This window comes from Mercenaria mercenaria, chromosome 8, assembly GCF_021730395.1.
Source record: "Mercenaria mercenaria strain notata chromosome 8, MADL_Memer_1, whole genome shotgun sequence".
Lineage (NCBI taxonomy): Eukaryota > Metazoa > Mollusca > Bivalvia > Venerida > Veneridae > Mercenaria > Mercenaria mercenaria.
Window position 1 is genome coordinate 8,331,996 of NC_069368.1, and position 26,251 is coordinate 8,358,246.

Here is a 26,251-nt window from a genome sequence, read left to right on the forward strand (position 1 = left end):
ATTGAAAATTTTCACTACAAAAACATGAAAATCCAACAAAATGTAATGCTTTAAATGAAAAATAAGTGACTTTATACATAACTAACAAATTGAAATCATTTAATTTACATGAACTGCTTATTCATATTAGAAAAATGACAAAATACCATGCATGATAAAATGGAATAGTAAAATTCATACATACTTTATAATGTTACTAAAAAGGGTGCACAGGGGACAAATTGTATCAAAATATTTATTCATAGAATATGTTCATGGTAAGTAAAATTCTTTTAACTACATAATATTTACTAGTGAACATTTACATATTTAGGTAAACTTAAGAGCTTAAGAAACAATAAAATTGATATTTCCACTTTTAAACTTGAAAATTGGCAACTTCGGAAAAAAATGCAAACAATGAATTTTTAATTGTCCAGGGTTTCTTATATAATGCTAAATTATCAAGTAATGCCTAAATTTTGCATAGACACTGCTAAGAATATAGAAATGCCACCACAAATTACAGTAACGCTATGATAATTGATATATGTCAAAAAAAGGGTGCACAGGGGACATCACTTTTGGCCTTGTGAATGTTTAACAGTCAGTAATATGTGAAGTTGAAGGCTGCTTTTGTATCTGTTGTAACTCCCTTTCAAGGAAAATAAAGTAAAATCCCATTTTATTTAAAGAATAAAAGAAATCTGACACTTAACAACTGAAAAGGTGCACAGGGGACATTTTTAGGAGTATAGACATTCATCAAGTTTCTGAGAAAGTCGATTTATTAAAGAAAAAAAATCATACTGTGTCTTCACAGCTGAAAGGATAAACATCTTAGAAAAACATTAAGACTTTAGAAAAGTAATAGGGTTATGAAATAGTAGTGTTCAACATTTAAATTTAGTATTTTTTTCACTATTTTTCGTGAAAAGGGTTCCATCACAAGATGTGAAATATTGGTAACAATAAGATGTAGGTAATGAAAAGAAGTGTTTTATTTAAATGTGCAGAGTTTAAGTTACATTAAAAAGCCAAAGCTGTAACAATAAATCATGGTTTTAAAAAGTAAACCTCAGTTGAAAACTATACTTCATGTAAAATGTCACACTTTTTTGGGTGCACAGGGGACAAAATTAGCTATATAATTTAATATAACTTTAAAACTGCTTGAGCCATCAAGATAAAATTGCACACATTTATTGAGTACATTGATTTGGATATATTTTGCTCCAAAACACATTCTAATACTGAACTGAATTACAGTAAGGTGAGAGAGAAGAAAAAGCTTCATTATTTTGAAAACCACCCATTTACAAAATTTTCCTCATAGCATTATATTGAAACTTTCCCAAAAATGCTGCAACAGTCATTCTGGATCAAATAATGAAATTGACCCAAAATTTACAGGCAGAACATTGGTTAACTGTACACATTATTGATTTCTGTTCCAATAATTGCAAAAATTGTGATAAACATCAATAAAAAAAAATAAAATTGGGCCTAAGCAAAAAAAAAAAATATTTCAAGCAGCTGACGAGATTCGAACTCGAACCTCGCGCATGGAAAATATGTACGCTAACCACTGGACCAAGGTAAAGTGTTACGCCATTTACTGTTAAAATTATGTATATAAATGAATTTTGTTAGGGCAGCGGGCCTAAATTCGTTTTACTTTGAAATTTTTGAAATTATTGGCTTTTCTACATTAAAAAATATAAATAAACGATGATTTTATTTAATATTCAAACACTGCTGTAATGTAGCCTACATTATTATTCAATATTGGAAACAAAAAGCCGGCCGCTTGAATCATCCATAAACATGAAAAAACCCGAATAACACCGATTTCCATTAATACCGTGAATTTTCAACTTGATAGAATAATTTGTTTTGATAATGTGGCGCCGGATCGTTCATAAGCAATTTTATTTTATCAAATGTCGTCCTGAAAATTATTTATTGCGCAAACTGCACAGCAGCAGTTCCGGGAATTATGGGTAAAAACAACAACAACGAAACGGTGAAGGTATAGTATTTATTAGAACATATTCCCAAATTGAATGGTATATAGGTTTACTTTGACATATACACATACACATTATCTATAGACGGAAAAACCTTCGGTTTTCCCATATAAGAACTAATTGTTTTTAGCTCGACTTTTCGAAGAAAAAGTAGAGCTATTGTACTCACCCGGGGTTGACATTAGTTAAAGTTTTTGATAAAGTCAAATATCTCTGTTACTATCAAAATGATTGAGTTAAAGAAGAAAAAGTAGAGCTATTGTACTCACCCGGGGTTGACATTAGTTAAAGTTTTTGATAAAGTCAAATATCTCTGTTACTATCAAAATGATTGAGTTGACTGCTTACAACAGTTATTTTCTATATAACAATTATTTTCTGTCAAAGTCTACACCAGGAGAAACAATCCCCATAACTCTGATTTGAGTTTTGACAGAGTTATGCCCCTTTGTAACTTAGAAAGTTTTGGTTAAAGTTTTTGATAAAGTCAAATATATCTGTAAAAAGTGTTGCTATCAAAGCTTTTGACTTGAACTTAAAATAGATATTTACTATCAATGTCTACACCAGGAGAAACAATCCCAATATCTCTAATTTGAATTTTGACAGAGTTATATCCCTTTTTAACTTAGAATTTTTTGGTTTTACTGGCAAAGCTCTAATTCAGAGTCAGACACTGAGAAAAGTTGAGCGTGCTGTCTTATTTCTATTTTTCCATTCAAAATTGAAGAGTGTTTGTAACAATGAACCAGAGATAAATGTTACCTGCCTTAATTATAAAGGTTTATATTAAATGGTCACAAATTCCTCCGTGATGAATTTGTCAAGAAGGTAGAAAGTTATTATTGCAGAGGCAGACAGTGTTCCATTCCCAACTAAGACATGTTTATGTTCTTGATTTTGCTTTTTTTAAGATAGTTTAGAACAAAACCTGTTGTTCTATTAATGTTCATAATATGACCAAACCTCAGTTTTAAAGAAATATCAATTTTTAGCCAAAATTTGGAGTCCAGTCCCTTTAATAAGAATGTATTCAATTTTGCAACAAACTGGAAACCTGTCTGTGATAAATAGTTTTGAATATTCAGATTATGTTCTGTCTTCACTGTGGAGAAAACACGTTCTTGTCACCAGATTGCCTTGTTATAAGCTTTCAGCAGAAATATACTCATGTTACTGTTTTTATGCCCCCGGTATCTACTGATGCGGGAGGCATATAGTGATTGTCCTGTCCGTCCGTTTGTTCGTCCGTCCGTACGAGGTTTACCAAATGGGACAATTTCATCTAGCATCAATACCCCTTACTAGAATGACTTGATACTAATGCAGATGTAACCTGTGACCATTCCTCATCTTCACACATCACCTGACCTCAGTTTGACCTTGACCTCATTTTGGACTTAGGTTGCTTTATATGGGCCATCTCTTGGTTAACCAAATGGGACCGTTTTGTCTAGCATCAGTACCGCATACAAGAATGAATTGATACTAATACAGATGTAACCTGTGACCATTCCTCATCTTGAAACATCACCTGACCTCAGTTTGACCTTGACCTCGTTTTGGACTTGGGTTGCTTTGTATCGACAAGGATGCCACCAGGGACATCAAGCGTTTATTGAACGCAGCTCCTTGTTTAAAAGATTGATTCTCAAGCACACTGTGTAAGACTTTTAAGCTTGACTATTCAAAGACTAGTGAGGGCTATTCTACTCACCCGAGCATTAGGGTCACACCTTGGTTAAAGTGCAAGTTCATATCTTTATTAGATTTGCATGTATTGGATTGAAACTTTATACAAGGCTTCCTAGTCATCAGAGCTACTGAACAGCCGAGTTAGATTACTCTTGGTTGAGTTTAATTCAAATTTATTATGACCCTTGTTTTTACTTAGAAAACTTGGTTAGTTTTGTGTGCAACTACATTTTGTAAGTATCAAACTGTATCTTAGAAACAAATGTGTGTATTGGATTGAAAGTTCACACAATGCTTCCAGTCATCAGACCTACTATAATAACCAAGTTAGATAACCCTTTGTGGAATATAAGTCAAAATATTGCCCTTTTAGACATAGAAAATTTGGTTTAAGTTTTGCATATAACTAACAATCAAACTATATCTCATTAACAACTACAGTCTACATGTAAAGTTGGATTGAAACTTCACACAAAACTCCCCAGTCGCCAAGCCTACTGAAATAAATTAAAAAAATCAAGTTACATATCATAAAAATCTCTTTGTTGAATTTAATTCAAATTTTGGCACTTTGTTTACTTACCAAATTGGGTTAAGTTTTTCATGCAACTTTGTATAGCCATTCTGAATTTATTTAAAATTTGTTATAAAATAACTAATTTAAATATGTGTTGCCCTTTTATGACCCTTATTTGACTTTGAAGCTGTTGACTAGTCAACACACTGTCTTCTACATTTTTTTTAAGGAAAGACTGCTGCTTCTGCTGGTGTTTTATGGACAGAATTTTAAATTCCTTTGCTTTAATGAATTATAAATGACTATGTATCTTAATAGTAATTATCTGTAGGCAAAGATATTTTCTACTTATTTGCAAAACTGTGCCATAAAACATCAAAATTTGAAAGTGTTAAAAGGTGATATTCTTTTATCAGAAATTAATGTTTAAGAAGAATTTATTTTAGTAATGAATTTAGCATGTTGTCTTGCATTTGTTTCATACTTATACAGGGCCTGGAGGTATTTCCAAAGAAAAAATTACAATGGAACCTCTCTAATCCAAACTGTTCAGACCGAAAAAAAAGTTTAGATAGAGATGTTTCTGGATTAGGACTGAAGAGTGTCTGTACTTCTGCATACCTGGTGTAGCTTAACTGTATATAGAAATCTGTTTATTCTGTATGCTGTTGATAACCAGTGCTACAAGGATAAACAACACATTACATAATTTAATAAAATGTGTGTAATTCTGTACACCATATTACGTTATATTTACAGGTATCTACTGATACCCAGCACAGCTGTTTGACCAACACGTCTATATGTGGTAGTTTAGCTCATGTAACAGCTGTAGGGGTCAATGATGTTCTTCATTATGTTGTCACTACCATAGGTTAGTATACATTTTCTAACAACAGGAACGTTGCAGACTTTATATAATCTGTGTCACAAATAAGATTTTAGCTTTACTATTCAAAGAACAGGTAGAGCTATTCCACTCACCCATTCGTCAGCATCCCTATTTGGTTAGCTGTTAAAATGTGCATCCCTATTTGGTTAGCTGTTAAAATGTGGCGACAAAACCAAATCATGATACAAACAAATTTTTTTGTAAAACTAGATGTATGCCCATAGGACACTGGTGTTCCCACTTCCTGTCATTGTACATGGTTTCATGGCTCCAGGTGAAATATTTTTTTGATGATTATGCAACCCAAACTTTTAAGTACTTTATGTGTATTTTTCTTTAAGTCAAGGACAATAACTCTGGTCTGGCTGAGTGAAATCCCAAACAGAACACCAGAAGCACATTTTTACAGTCTAATTACAATCTTCTAGTGTGTTAGGACTACATAAAATACTTTTTGAGATACATGACACACAAACTTTTAGGCCATTGATGCATATTTTTGACAAAGTCAAGGACCATAATTCTGGTATTACAGAACGAAATCCAAACAAAAATAGATACATGCACAAATTCACATGCTGAATAATATTTCTTAAATGTTTCTTGACCATAAGTAAATTAAGTTGTTAGATACATGCAACACAAACTTTTATGCCCTTTTATGCATATTTTTGACTATGTCAAGTGCCATAACTCTAGTCTGGCTCAGTAAACTCTTAAAGAAAACCCCATGTGCGCAGGTTCAATGCTGAATAATTTTCCTGTAATGTTTCATAATCCTAGGTCAGATACTTTTTGAGATAGATATGACTCAATTTTTTTTACCCTTTTCATATTGTTTACTAAATTAAGGACTTAACTCTTGTCTGGTTGTGTGAAATCCCAGTTAAAGGCACTCGCTACAGTTTTTCCGGACGGGTCGATATTTACCCCAACCCCGTGCCAATTTGGTTGTGTTTCTAATCGATGTAGCTCACTGCAGACTTGGTGCGGTCTTCTGCGCATGCCCAGAAGTGATTATCTAATGTCGCGTACGGCAAAAATTCGCAAATTGTTGTATGTTCACATGCATTTAATGTACAAAATGTATAATATACTGACTAAAGGTTAGGGTAAGTATCACCATGGTTACAAAATATATACATTTAAAGTACTTTTAGTTCAAATTGCTTCAATCCGACATATACTGGAGTCTGTTATTTATACCAGCGCTCAAACTCTGCATTGAGTCACAGCTGTTTCTAATCCCGTACCGTACATTAGTAAACTATAGGTTTTGTTTAAAAAAAAAAGGGCGGAAACTTTCATCGTTCTATGCCATCAAAATGCTTCAGAAACACCTTAAAATCCGCTTATTAAGAAATCTGCCGTTTGATAATTTTATATATATGTTATTTCTAAGTCATTTGCTCAAACACTGAAAGAGTATTTCGTACCAACCTGCGTTGTATAAATGCCCGCCACACCCCACCTCGTAATTTGATTTAAGCGAAATCTAATATGGTGACCTATCAATTTTCTTTTTGTTTTAGATTAGGTAGACATAACCAAAGGTATGTGCAGAGTTTGATTAAATTCTATTATGTGAAACTCAATGAAATAGCAGAAGTACCAACTTAAAACTGACAAAAATATGCAAAAATAGACCTTGGGTCTGCTGAACAAGTACATTGTATTCCGTTCTTTACAAAATCATGTTCTTTTGATTTCTCTGAGCATGTTTCAAATAGATATTTTGTTTTCCGTTATAAAAATGCTTAGATAATCAAATTTATGCTGATTATTGTACTTTACTGAAAGATATTTTAGGATTACAGAAATTTTGAAAAATGTTTAAAATAGCACCATATCTAGGGGCAAATTAAATTGAAACAAAGCTGGTGACCTAGTATTTTTATTTCATTTTTCAATACATCATTATATGATCTTTTAATACAAAACATTTCATCAAAATCTATTATTGAGAAAAAAATTACGAAACTGTAGCGAGCATCCTTAAAACACCACCAGGTGCTTGATAACAATCCTGTGAGGTTTAATGATTCTAGGTTACATGTTAATACTTTTTAAGATATGTGAAACACAAATTCAGATGGATGGACAGACTAAGGCAAATAAAAAACATTGCTTTTAACACATACAGTTGTCAACTTCCCCATTCTTTATATTTCAAATTATCATTAATCTGAATGAAAAAGATAAACACATGTTCTAGTTTAGGTACAACAATGTACAGGCTAATGTAGATACAAATAAACAAACAAAATGAGAACACATTGATACTTATGTCACAAGGCAAGTTTAATATTATGTTAACAAGCATTAGATATGTACTTGAAACATTTCATGGCTGGTTTAAGGTAATTTTTTCACAGTTCTTGTTAAAAAAATGAAATTTTCTATGTCACAGAGTTTTATAGAAAATTTATATTTGCAATTTTGCTTTTGTTGATGCATGTGCAGACCCTGCCGAATAATGCATACACTGAAAAAAAATGGAACATCACACAGAAAATAATATAATCCTTATAATTCCAGGTATATATGTTTTGACACTAATTTTATTATACGCCCGTCTCTGAAAGAGCGGGGTGTATTATGTGAACACTCGTGGCGAGCGGGCAGTCAGTGTCCAAAGCATGTGTGCTCTCTAAGTCAAACAATTTTCATCCGATCTTCACCAAACTTGCTGACAATGTTTGTGGGCATAATATCTCAGCCAAGTTCGATAATCAGCCAAATCACCCCAGACACTCTTGGATTATGGCCTTTGAATTACTCGAAAAACTGCGAATTTAGCCTTGTCCGCTCTCTAAATCAAACAGTTTTCATCCGATCTTCACCAAACTTGCTGACAATGTTTGTGGGCATAATATCTCGGCCAAGTTCCATAACCACCCAAACCGCCCCGGCATGCTCTTGGATAATGGCTCTTGAATTAGGCAAAATTCGATGACGGGCGTATTTTGTGACAGTCTGGCACTCTTGTTTTTTTTATGATTTTGCAATTCTCACCAGAAAAATTCGAAAACAACCTTTTTTCATTTGTAGCTTTTCAGGCATAAACTGACCATATGTTTTCAGATTTGGCATCTTGGGATAACCTCACATGTATGGCAAGTTACATAACTCTGGCTTACATTTTGGCAAAATTATACTGTTTTTATCAACAGAGAAAATTTTGCTAAAGTTTTTATATGTACATGTAAGCTAGTATAAAGTGGAACGGCTGTAAATGGTCAAGCATGCTATCATTACACAACTCTTGTTACCGTAGCTCAACTGAGCACAAGTGCTTGGGTGAGCAGCTATTGTGATCACCCATCATCCATCTGCCATCCCTCCATCTGTACACACTTTCCTTCTGAAGAAATCTACTCTTAAACTACTTGTCAGATTACACCAGACTTAATCAGAAGCATCCTATGGTGATCCTCTATCAAGTTTGTTCAGAATCAAATGTTTCAGTTTGGCCCCTTTAAGGGGCCAGCAGAGCTAAAAAGTAGATAGTCTTAAGTGACTTATTCTCATGAACTGCAGGCTTTCAAGTAGTCCTACTTTTTCCTACTTTTCCTATTTTTTAGGTCTGTTCCAGCTGTGTAAATATAAAAGATTCAGACCCAGGTCCAGGACTGGGCAGAGGGTGCCCTCCCCCCCCCCCCCCCCCCCCCCTCCAAGTTTGCTGAGAAGTGACCTATACTCATCAGAGTTGCACCCAACTATTTTGCCAAAGGATTAATATTTCTCAAAATTTAAACCCAACAGTACACCATATGCCTCCGTTTCTTACCTATATTTCAAATTTTTCCAAAGGGAAAACACTGACCCTTCCCCCCCCCCCCCCCCCCCCACACACACACACACACTAAAATGAGGTAAGTACCCTCCCAGTACCTCAAAATTAAGATAAAAAAATGCACCAGAGCCCGCCATTTTTGTACCTGTTTTTCAAAATTTTCTAACTGGCTCCCCTCAAAGGACTGGGATAGCTCCTCCCATACCTCAAAATTTACAATAAAAAAATGTACCAGAGCTCACCATTTCATGCCTATATTTCAAAAGTTTCCTTCCGGGGGGACAGCCCCCTGACCCACCAACACATAAAATTAGGAAATTACCCCTCCCAATACCTCAAAATCAAGACCAAAAAATGCACCAGAGCCCACCATTTCGTACCTGTATTTCAAAATTTTCAAGGGGGAAAAGCCCCTTAACCCCCAAATCATAAAATGAGGGGAGTTCTAGTTCCTCATCCCTCCCCCTCACACATACATAGAGGCTCTCCTCCCATACCTACCCCCTCTTGGCACTGTGCACCTTGCTGGTGTACTAAAACTATCAGATATTTCTGGATCCGGTCCCGAGTTTGTTTTCAGAAGTTCCAACTTTTATCATCAGATTCCTACTTTTGTTCCTACTTTTCTCCTACTTTTTTTTATATCAGAGGTCCCTTCTTTTCTCCTAGTTTTTCATCAAGGGTCACTTGAAAGACTGGAACTGCTTGATGGATCTTCAGTAAACTTTGTCTGTAGCATCATTGTAAAATCCTATTTCAAATTTGAACAAATGAGGGTGCCAGACTCCTATTTTGGGCCACTAGAGCTGAAACAGATTTAACTTTTAATGACTTTTTCTCATGAACCACTGGATAGATCTTCATCAGACTAGATCATTGACATCATTATAGTGACCTCTCCCAATTTTATTCAAATGGTGGTGCCTATCCCCTAATGGCCCTATCAGGGGATGCTAGAGCTAAAAATAGAAATACATTATGTACCTTTAAATACCTTTTTTCAGGAATGGCTTACTGGATCTTCATCGACTTTGATCTGTAGCATCACTACTACGTCCTTTTCCAAACTTTTTCACACCATAAGGGTTCACTAGAGCTAGAAATACCTTTAAATGACTTTCTTGAACCACTTGGTTGATCTTCATTAAACTTGGTCTGTAGTATTATTGTAAGGTCCTCTTCCATTTTAGCTCAAATGGGGGCATTTGGCCCCTTTGAAAGTTCACTGGAGCTAAAAATAGAGAAACTGTTAAAAGACTTCCTTTTATGAACTGCTTGATTGATCTTCATCAAACTTGGTCTGTAGCAGCATTGGAAGTTTTGCTCCCAAGTTTTTTTCAAATGGGGGAACCTAGCTTCTTTTAGGGGCCACTAGAGCTAAAATTTGAAATACTTTTAAACAGCTTCTTCTCATGAACAGTGTGATGGAGATCTTCACCAGACTTGGTCTGTAGCATCATTGTAAGGTCCTCCTCTAAACATAATCAGGTGGGAGCACTCAGCCCCAGCTTTTAGGGACCACTGAAGCTAAGTACAGAAATACCTTGAAACAACTCTTTCTCACTGGATGCATCTTAATCGGTCATGATCTTTAGCATCATTATAATTTTCTCTCCCAATTTTGTGCAAATGGGGGCACTTGGCCTGCTAGAGGTAAAAATAGAACAGTTATGAAAAGACCTTCCAAATTACCCTCAGTCTGCCTTCAGTTGTCTGTGTGTGTTTTGTCCACCCAATTTTAAAAACCTAAGAATCATATACTGTAAAATAATTTAATTTTGTGGGCATGAAATTTCATGGTTTTAGTCAAAATGGCAATTTCGTGGGAATAAGAAGTCGTGGATTTCAACTTATGAACATAAAAGGAATGGGAATTTTACTTGTTCGTTGGGATTAAATTTCGTTGATTGACTCAACCACGAAATCCATGAAAATTAGTCCCCCACGAATATTAATGATTTCACAGTAGTGTTTGAAGTGTTTGTCATCTTTCACACTGATTTATGTAATCAACTTCTACTGCCTCTGGAACCTTCTACACCTGGAGCATATTATGGTCCTCTTCTAAAGTTGCACACTGTTTAGCCTGTTTGAACTCCAATATTCAGGTGAGTGAACTAAGGCCATCATGGCACTCTTGTGAATTTTGCTTGTATGCAGACATTTTTTATTTTGCTTAATATTCAGGTGTACCCTCTGTGTTTGTTGCATACACATCTCCAAATGTCAAACTGACTGTTGACTGGGAACGGCTTCTCTCAGACAATCATACAGAAAAGGCCAACTCTGTCATGCTAAAACCAAAAGCTGGTGTTCATTATACATACACACTTCTCTTCACAAAGGTAAATTTCTTTTGTTTGCTTGCATGTTATTCATAATCTTATAGGTATGGAAACAACATTCCATCATTCATTGACATATTAACATAACTAAAAGATGATGTAAAAGAGTGCCTTAATACCAAACAAAACTCATGTAAAGAAGTATATGTACTAGTAAACAGTTTTCTATATACTTTTGATATGCACAATTTTCTGTATCACATTATTGCCTATTTAGAACCATTGAAACAAGCAAAGTTGAGCAACAAAATGAACCTCAGTTTTGTGTTTTTGAGTGAAATTAACCTTAAGACTGCTGGCGGCAAGTGATTTTGCCTTTGTGATCAGTGCAAACCAAGATCAGCTGTACAGGCTGATCATGGTCTGCACTGTTCGCTTTTCAGTCAGTGAATTATCAGTGAACACCCCTTTGAATATTAAGTGGGGCTGTCCAAACTGAATGATAGACCAGTCCATTTTAGAAATTTAGCAGGGTAAAGGTTAAAGCCATCCCACTCACCTCAATTTTTTTTTAATGTATATTTTGAGTAAAATAAGCAGTATGGTAGTGAAATAATTATTGAAGTCTCTTTATTATAATTATAAATGCAACTTATAATGAAGGAATTTCAAACCATTTGACAAAGGAATATATGATGTAGTAAAAACTTGAATGAAGTTTTACCAGTATTTGTGTTGATGAAATAATATGTTTGACACTAATTGATTGAACATTTCTTAATAAATTTACATCATAAATTTTTTAATATGTTCCAGTTGATCGATTACAATGACACGAAAGATAAAGCTGACATGTCCACCTACGATCAATCATCAACAGAATGGAACGTTTATGATCTGAGCACGTTTACCTGGGATAACATATCTGCTGTATCAGATATAAAAGGGAACTCTATCAAGATGCAAGCATCCAGTCAGTATCCGTCAGACCTTTGGCAATACAATGGAACCTTCTCAATACAGGTTACTATATGGAGAATATTTACTTGTTTCTGTGTAATATTGAAATATTTGTAACTGCAATATTTTATCAAGTTGCTATGGCTATGAGTGAAAATGTACAAACTGGTTTTTCAGTGGTTTTGACCAAATGTTACCATTTGTAGTTCTGTGACTATGTAAAATACATTTCAAATATATTTTTCGCTGTAAAATTTCCTTGTATTTCAATAATTCACTGGGAAAAATATTAATGAATATCAGATTTGAACTTCACCTATCACATTGTGAAAACAAACAGAAAGGTCTTATGTCAGTTATTGTTTTATGGCAAAAAAATGGCCCTGAGTCTCGCTTTATATTCCTTGACCATTATTTTTGCTCCCTGTGGCTCAGGACAACTGCTATGCCATATAACCAACACATCTCATAAATGAATCTAAAATATAGTCATTATTAAGTCTCCCACCACACACTGGTGTGGGAGGTATATTGATTTACTCCTGTCTGTGTGTGTGTCTGTCTGTCACAAATCTTGTCCGCACTCTAAGTCGAACATTTCTCATCCGATCTTCACTAAACTTGAGCAAAATGTGTTTGATCATAAGTCCCCGGAAAAGTTCGATAACTACATGTAGCCAAATCGGCCCAGGCACTTCGGAATTACGGCCCTTGAATTACCTAAAATCGGCCTTTTCACTCTTGTCCGCACTCTAAGTTGAACAGTTCTCATCCGATCTTCACCAAACTTGAACCAAATGTTTTTGACCATAACTCCTCTCGGCCAAGTTCATTAACTAGCCAAATCACCTGAGGCACTTTTGAATTATGGCCCTTGAATTACCCAAAATCAGCCTTTTTACTATTCAAAGGTATATTTATAGTGAGTAAACAGTATATAAAGACTGACTTACTATTTAGATGATTAGGCAGATGTGGGAGACATGCGCTTTTCTCAAAAGCAGCTCTAGTTTAATGCATATTTCATGAATTTATTTACTGGGCAAATAAGAAAGTGTTGATTGTAAATCTTGTATACCTCCTAGAGCAGAAAAAAAATTTTCTCATGGAAGAAACTGGTAGATTGTTATTTTGTCACAAACTGTAAGCTGAAAAAGAAAAAAAGATGGCATTAGCTTTCTCCATACACTCAAAATTACGTGCAGAATATGAGCAGTAAATGTATGGGAGTTTTCAGTTCCTTTTATCCTATAGGTCTTCGTGTATTTTAATTTTAATCCTGAAGAATGGTTGATTAAAATTGCAAGTAAAGTTGTTGAAATTTCTTTAACTCTCAAAGTTTATAAGCAAATACGATTAGATTTGATCCTTGCAAACCATTTTAAAGTTTAGATTATCTTTGTAATTACTTGATGGATTTGCTTTTCATCATAAAAGACTAAAACATTTTTCGTTTCCTTGTTTTATGGCAAGAGAAAAGATAACTGGCTTGAAATTACTGAAAGGTTATAAATTCTATTTTTATTGAATTTTTCTGTTATTTTCAGTTAAGTGCATATAGCAGTTCTGGTCGGGAATCACAGTTACCTCATCTTGAATACTCAGAGAACATCACGCAGTTTGATCTAAATATAGATCACGTATGGACAAACTTATCCATGTCACGATTTGGTATTGAGATGGTTATGCTAGGTGGCGGGAAAGATGAGATGAAAGTGGATGAGACACGATCCATCGATGATGAGTATACCCCTGGCGTCTTTACAGTAAGTTTACCTGCCATCTCAACAGAATTCTTATAGCTGTATTGTTTAAATAGCAGCAAAATGCAGCATGCCAGAAAAGGAGTATTGCAACACATGAGTTAGTTGTTGAGAAAAAGTAACTATAATAAAAAAAAATAAAACAGTATTTTGATATACCCCCGAAACTGATACTGCTGAAGTATTATTTAAAATCTCTTTTCTTAATCCTTAGAATTGTTGGTAAGAGAAACAAGAGGGTCATAATGCCCCTATATTGCTCATCTGTTAAACTTGGCCTTGGAATCATCAAGATAAACATCCTGACCAAGTTTTATGAAGATAGAGTCATAAATGTGGCCTCTGCAGAGTTAAAAAGCTTTACCTTGATTTGAGTGGTGACCAGGTTTTTGACCCCACATGACCCAGTTTAGAACTTGGCCTAGGAATCATCAAGATTAGTTTCATGAAGATAGGTTCATAAATGTGGCCTTAAGAGTGTTAACAAGCTTTTCCTTTGATTTGACCAGGTGACCTAGTTTTTGACCCTATATGACCCAGTTTTGAACCTGGCTTAGGAATCATCGGGATAAACATTCTGACTAAGTTTCAGGAAGATAGATTCATAAATGTGACCTCTAGGCTTTTCCTTTGATTTGACCTGGTGACCTAGTTCTTAATCCCTTATGACCCAGTTGCGAACTTGGCCTAGATATCATCAAGATAAATATTCTATGCAAGTTTGTATCAAATCAAAGCATAAGTGAAACCTCTATACGGCTGAAAGGGCCAAAATAGAAATTTTTGCCCCTTTCAGGGGCAGTAACTCTTGAACCCATGACGGAACCTAGCCAGTTTTCAAAAAGATCTGAGATCTTATTGTGACTTAAGTTGTATGTAAGTGTGGTAAAAATCAAGTGTAAAATGTCACTTCTATCATGTTCACAAGGTAAATATTAACAAATTTTGCCTCTTTCAGGGGTCAATTTGGGGCCGTAACTCCGGAACCTATGATTGGATCTGACGGATTCATCATGGGATCCAAGATCTATTGTTGTTAAAGATATCTTGCAAGTTTGTTTCAAGTATAACCAAAAATAAAGTTTTATTGAAATCAGTTGCAAAATGTAGTCTCTATCTTGTTCACAAGCCAAAAAAAGCAAATTTTGGCCCTTTAAGGGACCATAATGCTGGAACCCATGATGGGATCAGGCCAGTTTTCGATTGAAATTGAGATATTATGTCAATACAAGTTATGTGCAAGTTTGATTAAGATTGGTTACAAAATGTGGTCTCTATCATGTTCACAAGAATTTGTGAACGGATGGACAGATGACGGACGAAGGGTGATCACAAAAGCTCACCCTGTCACTACGTGACAGGTGAGCTAAAAATGGAGTGGTCCTTGTAGAATTTCAAGCAGGCATAATGTAATCTTTGTTAACAACACCTCTGAAGTTTGAACACCTCTGTTTATATTTTCTTGCCTATTAGATTAATTCATTAGTTTATTAACCTCTTTAAAGCAGCTAGCTATATACAACAAGCACACGTAATTCTTCCTACAAATGTAAAAACCTCTCTACAACAAACAAACACACTATATTCTTCCCATCTGTATTAAATCTCTCTGCAACAAACAAACACATTTTATTCTTCTCACTTGTGTTAAAACCTTTCTGCAACAAACACAGTTTAGTTTTTTCTTCTCCCCAGTGTAACAATCTCTTTGCAACAAACAGTCACAATGTATTCTTCTCACCTGTGTTGAAACCTTTCTGCAAATTCACTTTATTCTTCCCACCAATGTTACATCCTTTATGCAACAAACACACTTTATTTTTCTGCCAATGTAACAACCTTTCTGCAACAAACACACTTTATTTTCCCCGCCTGTGTTAAAACCTCTCTACAACAAACACACTATTCTTCCCACCAATGTTACATCCTTTCTGCAACAAACACACTATCTTTCCCTCCAATGTTACAACCTCTCTGCAACAAAAACACTTTATTCTTCCTGTCAGTGTTACAACCTCTCTGCAACAAACACACTTTATTCTTTCCCACTGTGTTAAAAGCTATGTACAACAAATACATTCTATTCTTCCCATCAGTGTAAAAACCTTTCTGCAACAAACACACTCAATTCTTCCCAGCAGTGTAAAAACCTTTCTGCAACAAACACACACTATTCTTCCCACCAGTGTAAAAACCTTTCTACGACAAACACACTCTATCCTTTCTGCAACAAACACACACTATTCTTCCCATCAGTGTTAAAACCTCTCTATATAAATAAACATACTGCAGATGGTGTACTCTTATATTTCTGCCACCCCAACTTTATGGCACATGTGGTTCTACCATTCAAGTCCCCATCCTAATAATTGTAATACTACATATATTATATAGTATATTTAAACTGATAAGCAAGCAAAGTGAACCCAGTATTTTTCCTTAGAAACTATATTGAGGTATTGCAAAATGTATGTACTTTCAAACACCCACCACCTCTGAATCAGATTTTAATAAATATTTTTGTACAATAACTTTTAATAACATCTCAATATATCTTATGATTAAATTCACCAGCTAACTATCTTGATATTTTCAGATATTTAATTGGCTAACACGAGGTGGGGACACAGGATTCTTACAGTGGAAACCTGTCTGCTACCAGTCATTGGAAAGGTCACGCAGTGAGGCTACTGGAATGAAGCATTATGGGATACAGGCACTAACAGACGAAAATAAAAATATTCTTAGGGACACATTGGCATATGGTTACTATGGAGAAAATTTTACAACTCAAATGAGCCAAGCTGCCAACTTATCATTTGGTTTGTCAAAAGATGGAGGGTATAATAAAACTCAAGTTTTAACTTGGTAATTGCATTTTTTTCTATTTTTGAGATTATATTCAAATACATTTAAATACAACCCACTTTGTTTTCCTTTTAACCCTTACCATGCTGGTCACAAATGAATTTGTCTTTGCGACCAGTGTAGATTATGATCAGCCTGCACATCCATGCAATTTGATCATGATCTGCACTGTTCGCCATTCAGTCAGTATCATTTTGTTAAGCACCCCTTTTAACGGTAAATGGTACCATCCAAATTGAAAGACAGACAAGTTCATTATAGAAATTTAGCAGGGTAAGGGTTAAACAAAGAAGACTGAAATTATTATGCAACAATATCACTGTTTGTTTGCCACAATTATTAAATCGTAGTGTCAAACATCGTAGCTACGTGCCTGAAAAGAAGACTATACAGTACAGGCAAATGTTTGATGTCTGTCATGAAGGATGTAAATAATATTCCTTTAGATCATGTTAGAATATAAATAATATATTTCAAACAGTGATGAAAAAAATTATTTGCCATTCAGATGCAGATTGATTCTCTCAGACACGTGAACACCAATCAATGATTTTTAGTGGCAGAATCAGTGTCTGGGATATGTCAGTCTACTAATTAAAAAGAAGCAACTTAGTACATTTACATCAAAGAGATGATTCTTCTTAAAGAGAGTAGCTGTATAGTTGACTTACATTGTTGTACTTACGTTGTTGACATAACACATGTCTGTTGGTCATTCCATCAGTAGACCACTTAGTTTCCTTTTAGAAACTGAAAAATGTTTTGTCCTATGACTGTAAATAGATGACCATCATAAGGTCAAGGTCACAGTAAATAACTAGAGAATACTTGGACCTTTAGAGGTCAAACTTCATAGGATGATTGCAGTAGGTCTGTTAGTCATTAATGTCCTCAGCTGTTTTGAGGTCAGTATGTCAAAGATTTTAAGTCACAGTGACTTTGATGCAGAACTCAGTTTTCATTTAATAACTGAGGAATGCGTATACAGTATAATCATCTAATTTCCTTGGATTTCATGGTTGTGTCAATCTATGAAGTTAAATCCCATTGAACACAGAAATCTGCTTTAATTTTGACAAGCACGAAATAAAGTACCCATGAAATACCTGTTTTGTTCAAAGCAAGGAAATTTTGAAATAAAATAATTTCGGAGTAAACTGAAGAATGGTTAAAAATGGAAGAAAATTTCTTGCATGCCGGACAGGATTTTCCTATGTTTTTGCCGATGCTGGAAAAACTCATTTTACACCCCAGGATGCAAGATGACTCATGCTGAAATTTATGAATTAATGCGCCCCATGTGGTTCTGGGACGATGCAAATTTTGATTCCATACCTCATGTTTTTATTTCTATGTAAATGAGGTGTGAAACCAAAATTTGTAGTCCTGTTTGGCGCCATATAACCTATACTGTGTTGGTGCGCCATAAAACCCAAATAAATAAGTAAGTAAATATGAATTAATGCATAAAATCATATGCTACTGTAATAAGAAAGAATCTATCACTAGTTGAAGGTGCAGATTGAAATTTTCTAGCAGCAGAGCCACGTTACTGCCTAAACAGTTACCCTCAAGCCAGACATTTCCATCCACTACAACCAATGAAAGATTCTTATAGTATTTTATACTCATATGAACCACTTCAAATCAATTTAGTTCTGGTGAAGTTCTTATTTGAAATATTACTTGTTTTAAAATATGTACTGTGCTCATCTTTCGCTACAATCTTTTATATCTAGATATTGAAATCTGATAAATGTATAAACTGACTGTATATGTAGAGCTTCAGTCACAACTGAATGCCATATCTAGTAACAGTCATTTGATATTAATAACTTCCAGTGTTTTTAGTGGCATTACATATTTATACTGTGTTTATATATACATTTATCATTGTGTAGTATTTTACTCACATATATATTTTGTGTTTACATAAATACTGTATCATAATTATCCACATTTTGAAATATGAAATTAGGGCATGATATATCTTTAATCTTTAACTAAGATAAATGCTAACATGTGGTTTACAGAGTTTTATAATAATACAAAACAACAAGGTTTAGAATTTGGCAAAGGAGTTTTATGAGTCTTTTAAACATACTGCAATGCTTCTGGTAAGAGTGGAGTTTGGTGCATTATTAAAACGATATAAATGCAAATTTCTTGCAAATAAAACCTTTAAATCCAATAAAAACAATTATTTAGCAGAAGCTATTTCAAGGAAAGTTATTTTAGTTACATTAATTCTTTATTCAAGTCTTTATTTAACCTATTGCTGCGAATTATTACTTGATGCAGTTTACTGTTTGGTCTACCAAATCCATTATGTTTTGTTTTTTTTGCAGGGAGAGGCGGATGGGGGGTGGGGATGTGGCTGTATTTTACAAGAATCAGATATGAGTCAGTACATTACTCATGTTCTATAATCAAAAGCCAAAATGTACTTTTCCACTTCTAAAATCTGGCCTATGAACTATTTCTTTATAAAATTGTGTTTTTCGCAACTTTACAAGTTTTCTTGTGGGAATGTCACTTTTATGCTAAATAGATATCCTGAAAGTTTTAGATACTGATAACAGTAGTTTAATCGAATCTATTATTTTTTATTACCTCCCTTTTGGGCTCTAATTCTAACAGTTCAGGTGCAGTATTAGAATTAGCCTGTTTCTAAACATGTAATTATGCATAACATCTATTTGGACACCTTTTACAATTGTTTTTAACAGAAAATTTAAAGCCTTATAGAACTTTAAAACAGTCCAACAACAAATACAGTCAAAATATAAATTTCAAAACCATTTGGTGTCCACACTGGTTAAAGTAACACTTCATAATTGTGCTGATATTTTGCACTGTAACATTGTAAAATATGAAATACAGTAAATTAGTCAAGTTAGTTATTATCTCCTGCAGTATGTTGAAAATTTTATAGAAATCATTCTGTTAATTGAGAAACAACAGGTCAGATACCTGGGAGTCACTAACTGGATGTATACGCCTAGTTTGTGTGCAGATTTGTTCTTGTTTGTAGATCGCATTGGATTGCAACACAAATGTTAAGATAAGGAAACGAAACCTAAACCTAAATGAAAAATATAAAGATTTTTCTTTGGTCTTGTATAACATTGATAAATACCCCATACACTTACTGATAGTTCAGATACACTTCATATAACTCAAAAAGCTTGTTACGGAATAGGTGGATCAAACAGTTGATGTTATTAAGTTCTGTGTATTAAAAGAAAAGATAAAAGACTATTATTTTATATTATGTGAATTTCTGTAAAGGCATAATGTGATATTCATAATGAAATGTTTAGTGAGTCAGCATTTGATTTTTTTTAAACTATCCATAAAATTGAATTTAATCGATGATATCAGAGAGTGCTTGATTGAGATAGATTTAATTTTGCCTTTACAGAAGAAATTATTATTTGACCAGAAACTTTATATCCTCTACCAGTACATTCAGTTTTATTTTAGGAAGTACTTTATTGCCAGATATTTTCAGAGAAAACTTAGTGATCTTGAAAGAAACAGGAACTATTTTTTGTGAACTGATTTCATTTAGCCATAATAGCAGTTGGCAATTTTCATTCATTAGGTATTCTCCATATGTGATTTCGGCATTCTTTGGTTGTTATGAAAAATATTTTTCTGGAAGGATTTTGGCTGAAGGATTCTAATACTGCCTATGGAAAATACATAATTGCAGATTGTCATTTCATGTTCACTAACTTAACCAAGAATATTTAAACTACATTTTTTTCCGAAAAATTTACTGGGCTTTTCCTTAAAGTTATAATACTGGTAAAAATCACCGTTAAAATAAAGCAAATAACTTTGTAGATTTGTAGAAGACAGTCTAATGAACAAATTCGCCCGTTAGTTAGACTTGGATGGCCAAATATTGTTGAGATACGAATGGATATAAAACCATGAAATATTAATGACCAGCTTTACACTAATGCACTCGTCAGGCTTCGCCGAATTCCATAAACCAACGAAGACAGTGTCACGTGACAAAACTTTAAATACGTCGAAAACAACAATGGCTGGTCGGCCGTGATAGGATTTTGTGTAAAACGGCGGATTAATGCAGAAATTTACAAATTTCAAGGCTTTATTATGCAGGGTCCATATGTACATCATATATTATTCTTAAGATCTTTAGGGATCTTTAGGGATGGTACTTGAATTTTATTAATTTGTAACATAATCTATATGGCCAAAGATATATTATACCTGAGCAAAATTATGGCCCATAATAAATTTTGAAAAATTAAGTGTTTTTTTTTTTTTTTTTAATTAAAGGCTGTTTTGTGGTAACTAAGATATCCTGAAAGTTTTCATAATAATCTATCAACAGATACAATCAGGATTGAAATTTTTAACTTTCTTGTGTCCAATATGGCTGAAGTATATAATGGAATTGATAGATTCAAAATTAATAAAAATATTTTGAAAATTTATGAAGTTTATATTACCACACATGGATTTCTTCAGAATAATATTTAATTTAACCTTTAGCCTGCTGGCGGCAAGTGATTCTGCCTTTGCGACTAGTGTATACAAAGATCAGGCTGCACATCTGTGCAGTCTGATCATGGTCTGCACTGTTCGCCATTCAGTCAGTATCTTTTTGGTAAGCACCCCTTTTAACAGTATATGGTACTGTCCAAATTGATTGATGGACCAGTTCATTTTAGAAATTTAGTAGGGTAAGGGTTAATATGAATCATATCATCCTATATCTTAAGAGAAATCATAGAAAGATTTGATTACAGATAAGGGGGGATCAAACAGAAGTTAATTTTGATAGAAAAATAAAAGAAAGTCTATAAATTATTTTTGTTGTTTTCACAGGTCTGGATCTGTAGGGTATGGTACACCACCAATGGATACCGTATCTATGTTAGTCATCATCATTATCTCCGCCGGGCTTGGTCTACCAGCGGTTATCATCATTTTTGGCGGGATTTTTACGTGTATCAAGAAAAGGAACGCAAAACCAGATAAACAGCTCAAGGATATACAGAGTAGTGGATACCAACGAATTGCCAGTGATGAATGAATATGAACAAATATATAGGCTGTTGACAAAAAATAAATGTATAATCAAAAAAGCATCTGTTTTGAAAAGTTTAAGGTGTCATATGGCATAATGTAAAATGTGTCTTTTCCAAGCAGAACGTAAAAATCTGATTGGATAATAAAATTTTTAATTTACAAGTATTGGAGTATTGTCAACAGAAATCTACAGTATATGATTTGACACATGATTTTGATACTTGATTTATGACAGGGGCGGGCCATCTATGGACAGTCGTGAATTTATTAAGCAATAACTACCGTAATTAAAGTGCAAAATGCATTACAAAGTATTTTGTCTTGGCCAGGGAACTGTGTTAGGAATTTGGATATTTTTGAAATAATAATAAGCAATTACGTCACATTATTTTATACATATTCTTTATAACATATTACCAATTTTAAAATTTAATGTATGAATATATAATGCGCAAATTGCACCCCAAAAAATGTACATGATATTTCAAAATTTAAAACTCACAGAAACCCATGGATTTAGAATATCATGTGTTAAGTATGTATATTTATTTTGCACTTTTGAATCAGAATATGTGCAGACATGTGCATGAAAAGAGTGCTTTATAAATGCAATATAATAACATAATAATAATAGAGAAATGAGCCGTGCCATGAGAAAATCAACATAGTGGGTTTGCGACCAGCATGGATCCAGACCAGCCTGCGCATCCGCGCAGTCTGGTCAGGATCCATGCTGTTTGCTAATAGTTTCTCCAATTCCAATAGGCCTTAAAAGCGAACAGCATGGAGCCTGACCAGACTGCGCGGATGCGCAGGCTGGTCTGGATCCATGCTGGTCGCATACCCACTATGTTGGTTTTCTCATGGCACGGCTCAAATGTAAATATTGTCTTCTGAAGTTAACATAAAAGGAGATTATTGCTAAATCATTGAATCAGTTATGCCAGGTTATTGTGAAAGATTTTGAACCCGAAGTATTAGCTGTAGTAGATATATATGAAATGCAAGCCATAATGTCTGTGATATTAATTGAAATATGAAAGATCTGAAATCTTTCAGGTTCTGTGAAATCTCTTCATTTCATGGTGATTTAAAATCATGGATTTTGACCTTTAAATGTAAAATGAATGGGAGTTTTACTGCTCCATTAGGATTAAATTTGTTAGGATTAAATTTTCATAGATTGACTCAGTTACAGAATCCATGAAAATTAGTTCCCAATGAAATATGAGGATTTTACAGTAATGTTTCACACTTTTACTATGCCTTAAATGTGAATATTTTCATATTAAAAAAATGGGGGTCTTGTATAATGGCATTGCTTGATTGCACCTCAAAGCAGAAGCTAATCTATGTTGAGTGTTCATAAGATAGTGCTTTGAACTTTCTTAATTTCAACTGTATTTTATTAAATTTTGTCCATTCAAATACTGGTGTAAAATATTTGTCCAGTGCCAAACACCATATTAACTCACCTATAAGACTATGTTTTTCTTCTTAAATATGAGACCTTATGTGGTGCTTCATCTAATAAATGTGTCAATTTATAAGAGTCTGACTTTGAAGTTATTAATGGAACCTGTTTTATAGAAGTAACTTCCTATAGACAGGTAAATATGGTATGTTGAAAATGTTCTCAACTCAGAATTGGGAAAAGCTGTATTTTAGACTTAACCATAACCCTGCTAAATTTCTACAATGAACTTGTCTATCTTTCAATTTGGACAGATGTGCAGTCTGATCTCGGTCTGCACTGGTCGCAAAGGCAGAATCACTTGCCACCAGCAGGCTAAGGATTCCTTCTAAGCTTGACTTTTCGAAGAAAAAGTAGAGCTATTGCACTCGCGTCGGTGTCGGCGTTGGCGTCGGCATCGCCGTTGGTTGAAGTTTTTGATAAAGTCAAATATCTCTGTTACTATCAAAGCTGTTGACTTGAAACTTTAAATAGTCATTTACTATCGAAGTCTCCACCAGGAGAAACAATCCCCATAACTCTGATTTTAATTTTGACAGAATTATGCCCCTTTTTAACTTAGAATTTTTGGTTAAAGTTTTTGATAAAGTCAAATATCTCTGTTACTATCTAAGCTATTGACTTGAAACTTAAAATACTTATTTACCATCAAAGTCTACACCAGGAGAAACAATCTCCATAACTCTGTTTTGAATTTTGACAGAATTATGCCCCTTTTTAACTTAGAATTTTTTGTTAAAATTTTTGATAAAGTCAAATATCTCTGTTACTATTAAAGCTTTTGACTTGAAACTCAAAATAGTTATTTACTATCAAAGTCTACACCAGGAGACACAATTCCCATAACTCTGATTTGAATTTTGACAGAATTATGCCCCTTTTTAACTTAGAATTTTTGGTTAAAGTTTTTGATAAAGTCAATTATCTCTGTTTCTATCAAAGCTTTTGATTTGAAACTTAAAATATTTATTTTCCATCAAAGTCTACACCAGGAGACACAATTCCCATAACTCTGATTTTTTAATTTTGACAGAGTTATGCCCCTTTTTAACTTAGAATTTTTGGTTAAAGTTTTTGATAAAGTCAATTATCTCTGTTACTATCAAAGCTTTTGACTTGAAACTCAAAATATTTATTTACTATCAAAGTCTACACCAGGAGACACAATTCCCATAACTCTGATTTGAATTTTGACAGAGTTATGTCCCTTTTTAACTTGGATTTTTTTTAACTGGCAAAGCTCTAATTCAGAGTCAAGCACTGAGAAAAGTCGAGCGCACTGTCTTACGGACAGCTCTTGTTTGTAAATAAAATCGCTGTATGACCTACAATTGTGTTGGTGTGACGTTAAACCCAACAAACTTATTTTGTAAATAAGATTTATGAACATTCTTTTAGTTAAATATGTGAGGATGAGATCATTAATTTTGTAGCTTCGAAATAAAAGTAGTGTTCTAGACAATATTCATAAAATCATCCATGCAGTCAGTTTGCAGAAAAGCTCTTAAAAAAACACAACAGAAATATGATACAAAATAGAATGAAATATAGCTGACCCTTACATCGTACTCATAAAATAATTTTATCAACTTTAATAGTATTAATCCATGATTATCAATACTTATTACATGACTCCTAATAATTAGCAATATAAGTCACTGTTTCATAGTTGGTTCATAGTTTGTGTTATTGACCAGTCTGTGGTTCAACACTTACAGTTTTGTTGGGTTAAAGACAAAACCTGAAGAAAACAAAATTTATATGAATTTTTATTTTCTGATGTGATGAAATAAAACACTTATTGAATGACTTGTCAATCTTTAGTCAAAACTATTGACCTTTGGTCCTTTAAGGGCATTAGACTTTTTTGACTATTGACCAGCAAGCCTTTGAATAAGTATATATCATTATGTGGCGGTCCATAGTTTGTGCTCTATGACACATACTTACTGGGCTCATAAGTAAAAAAAAAAAAAAATATTTATATCATATAATTAAAACATATAGAATGGCTTGCATGTCAATAGTCAAAACTATTAGCTCTCAGCCAATCAGACCTGTGGCAATTGTTTTACAACTGACCTGAGAGCCATTTATAAGTGTATATTATATTATAATGCTTTTAGTTCTGAAAAACTAAGAATTATTTATGTGTACCTGGAGGTCTCCTTGCTTAGGCATGCTATGAATTAACTTTTTACATGTATACAACACTTGTGGCATAATATGTGAAGTGTAGAAATGGGTACATAGGATTTATGTAAGAGAATGGATCCCAGTTTTGGAACTTTCAGAAGGTGAAAGGCCAATTTGAGCACAAAACAGTGAAAATATCTAGACTTGCTGTAATTCTTAACAGATTCTTGCAACTGTTACTGTAATTTTCATGCTTTATGTGATATTTGTTAATCAATTAGACATCAATGTAGGAACCCTCTTGCCCATGTGGTTAAGGTTGCCGACTTTGAATTACTTGGGTTCAAAACCTTGTTTGGAGTATAGAATTCTTCATATTAGGAACTATCTGGCTAGCTTCCATAAGGCAGGCCTGATTTACTGTCAGAAGCTAGAATTCTCAATATAACTTGAATTATGTCAGTGTGACAATAAACCAAACAAAATAAATAAATAAATAGACATTAATGAATGAAAGTAATTTGTTATACATGATGTCATTAACTTATGAAATTTCTAAAAGTTGGGGGCCATTTTCTTACATAAATCCCATATACCCTTATGCTAATTATAATACTCTTTTTCTGTTGTACTATTTCTGTGCTGTTTATTTTATTTAGGTGGATGTATCAGGCTCATTGGAACTTCTTGTAGTTTAATTTGTGCAATACAATTTTTCTTCCTTTAATTTTGTTTGAATAATAAGGAAGTGTGTTTAGAAAGCAGGTTTAATTTGTTTGATAT

General features: G+C 33.8%; 1 protein-coding gene across 1 annotated transcript in view; it reads left to right on the top strand.

The window, feature by feature from the left end:
- Positions 1-25,967, top strand: part of LOC123523101 (glycosylated lysosomal membrane protein B-like) — a 32,989-nt gene extending 7,022 nt beyond the window's left edge. The window contains exons 2-7 of the mRNA XM_045300733.2: positions 4,981-5,095; positions 11,097-11,254; positions 12,011-12,217; positions 13,702-13,920; positions 16,514-16,785; positions 21,655-25,967. Of these exons, the coding sequence (XP_045156668.2) occupies positions 4,981-5,095; positions 11,097-11,254; positions 12,011-12,217; positions 13,702-13,920; positions 16,514-16,785; positions 21,655-21,862 (1,179 nt within the window). The 3' untranslated portion in view covers positions 21,863-25,967. The remainder of the gene's footprint in view (positions 1-4,980; positions 5,096-11,096; positions 11,255-12,010; positions 12,218-13,701; positions 13,921-16,513; positions 16,786-21,654) is intronic.
- Positions 25,968-26,251: the final 284 nt, after the last annotated feature.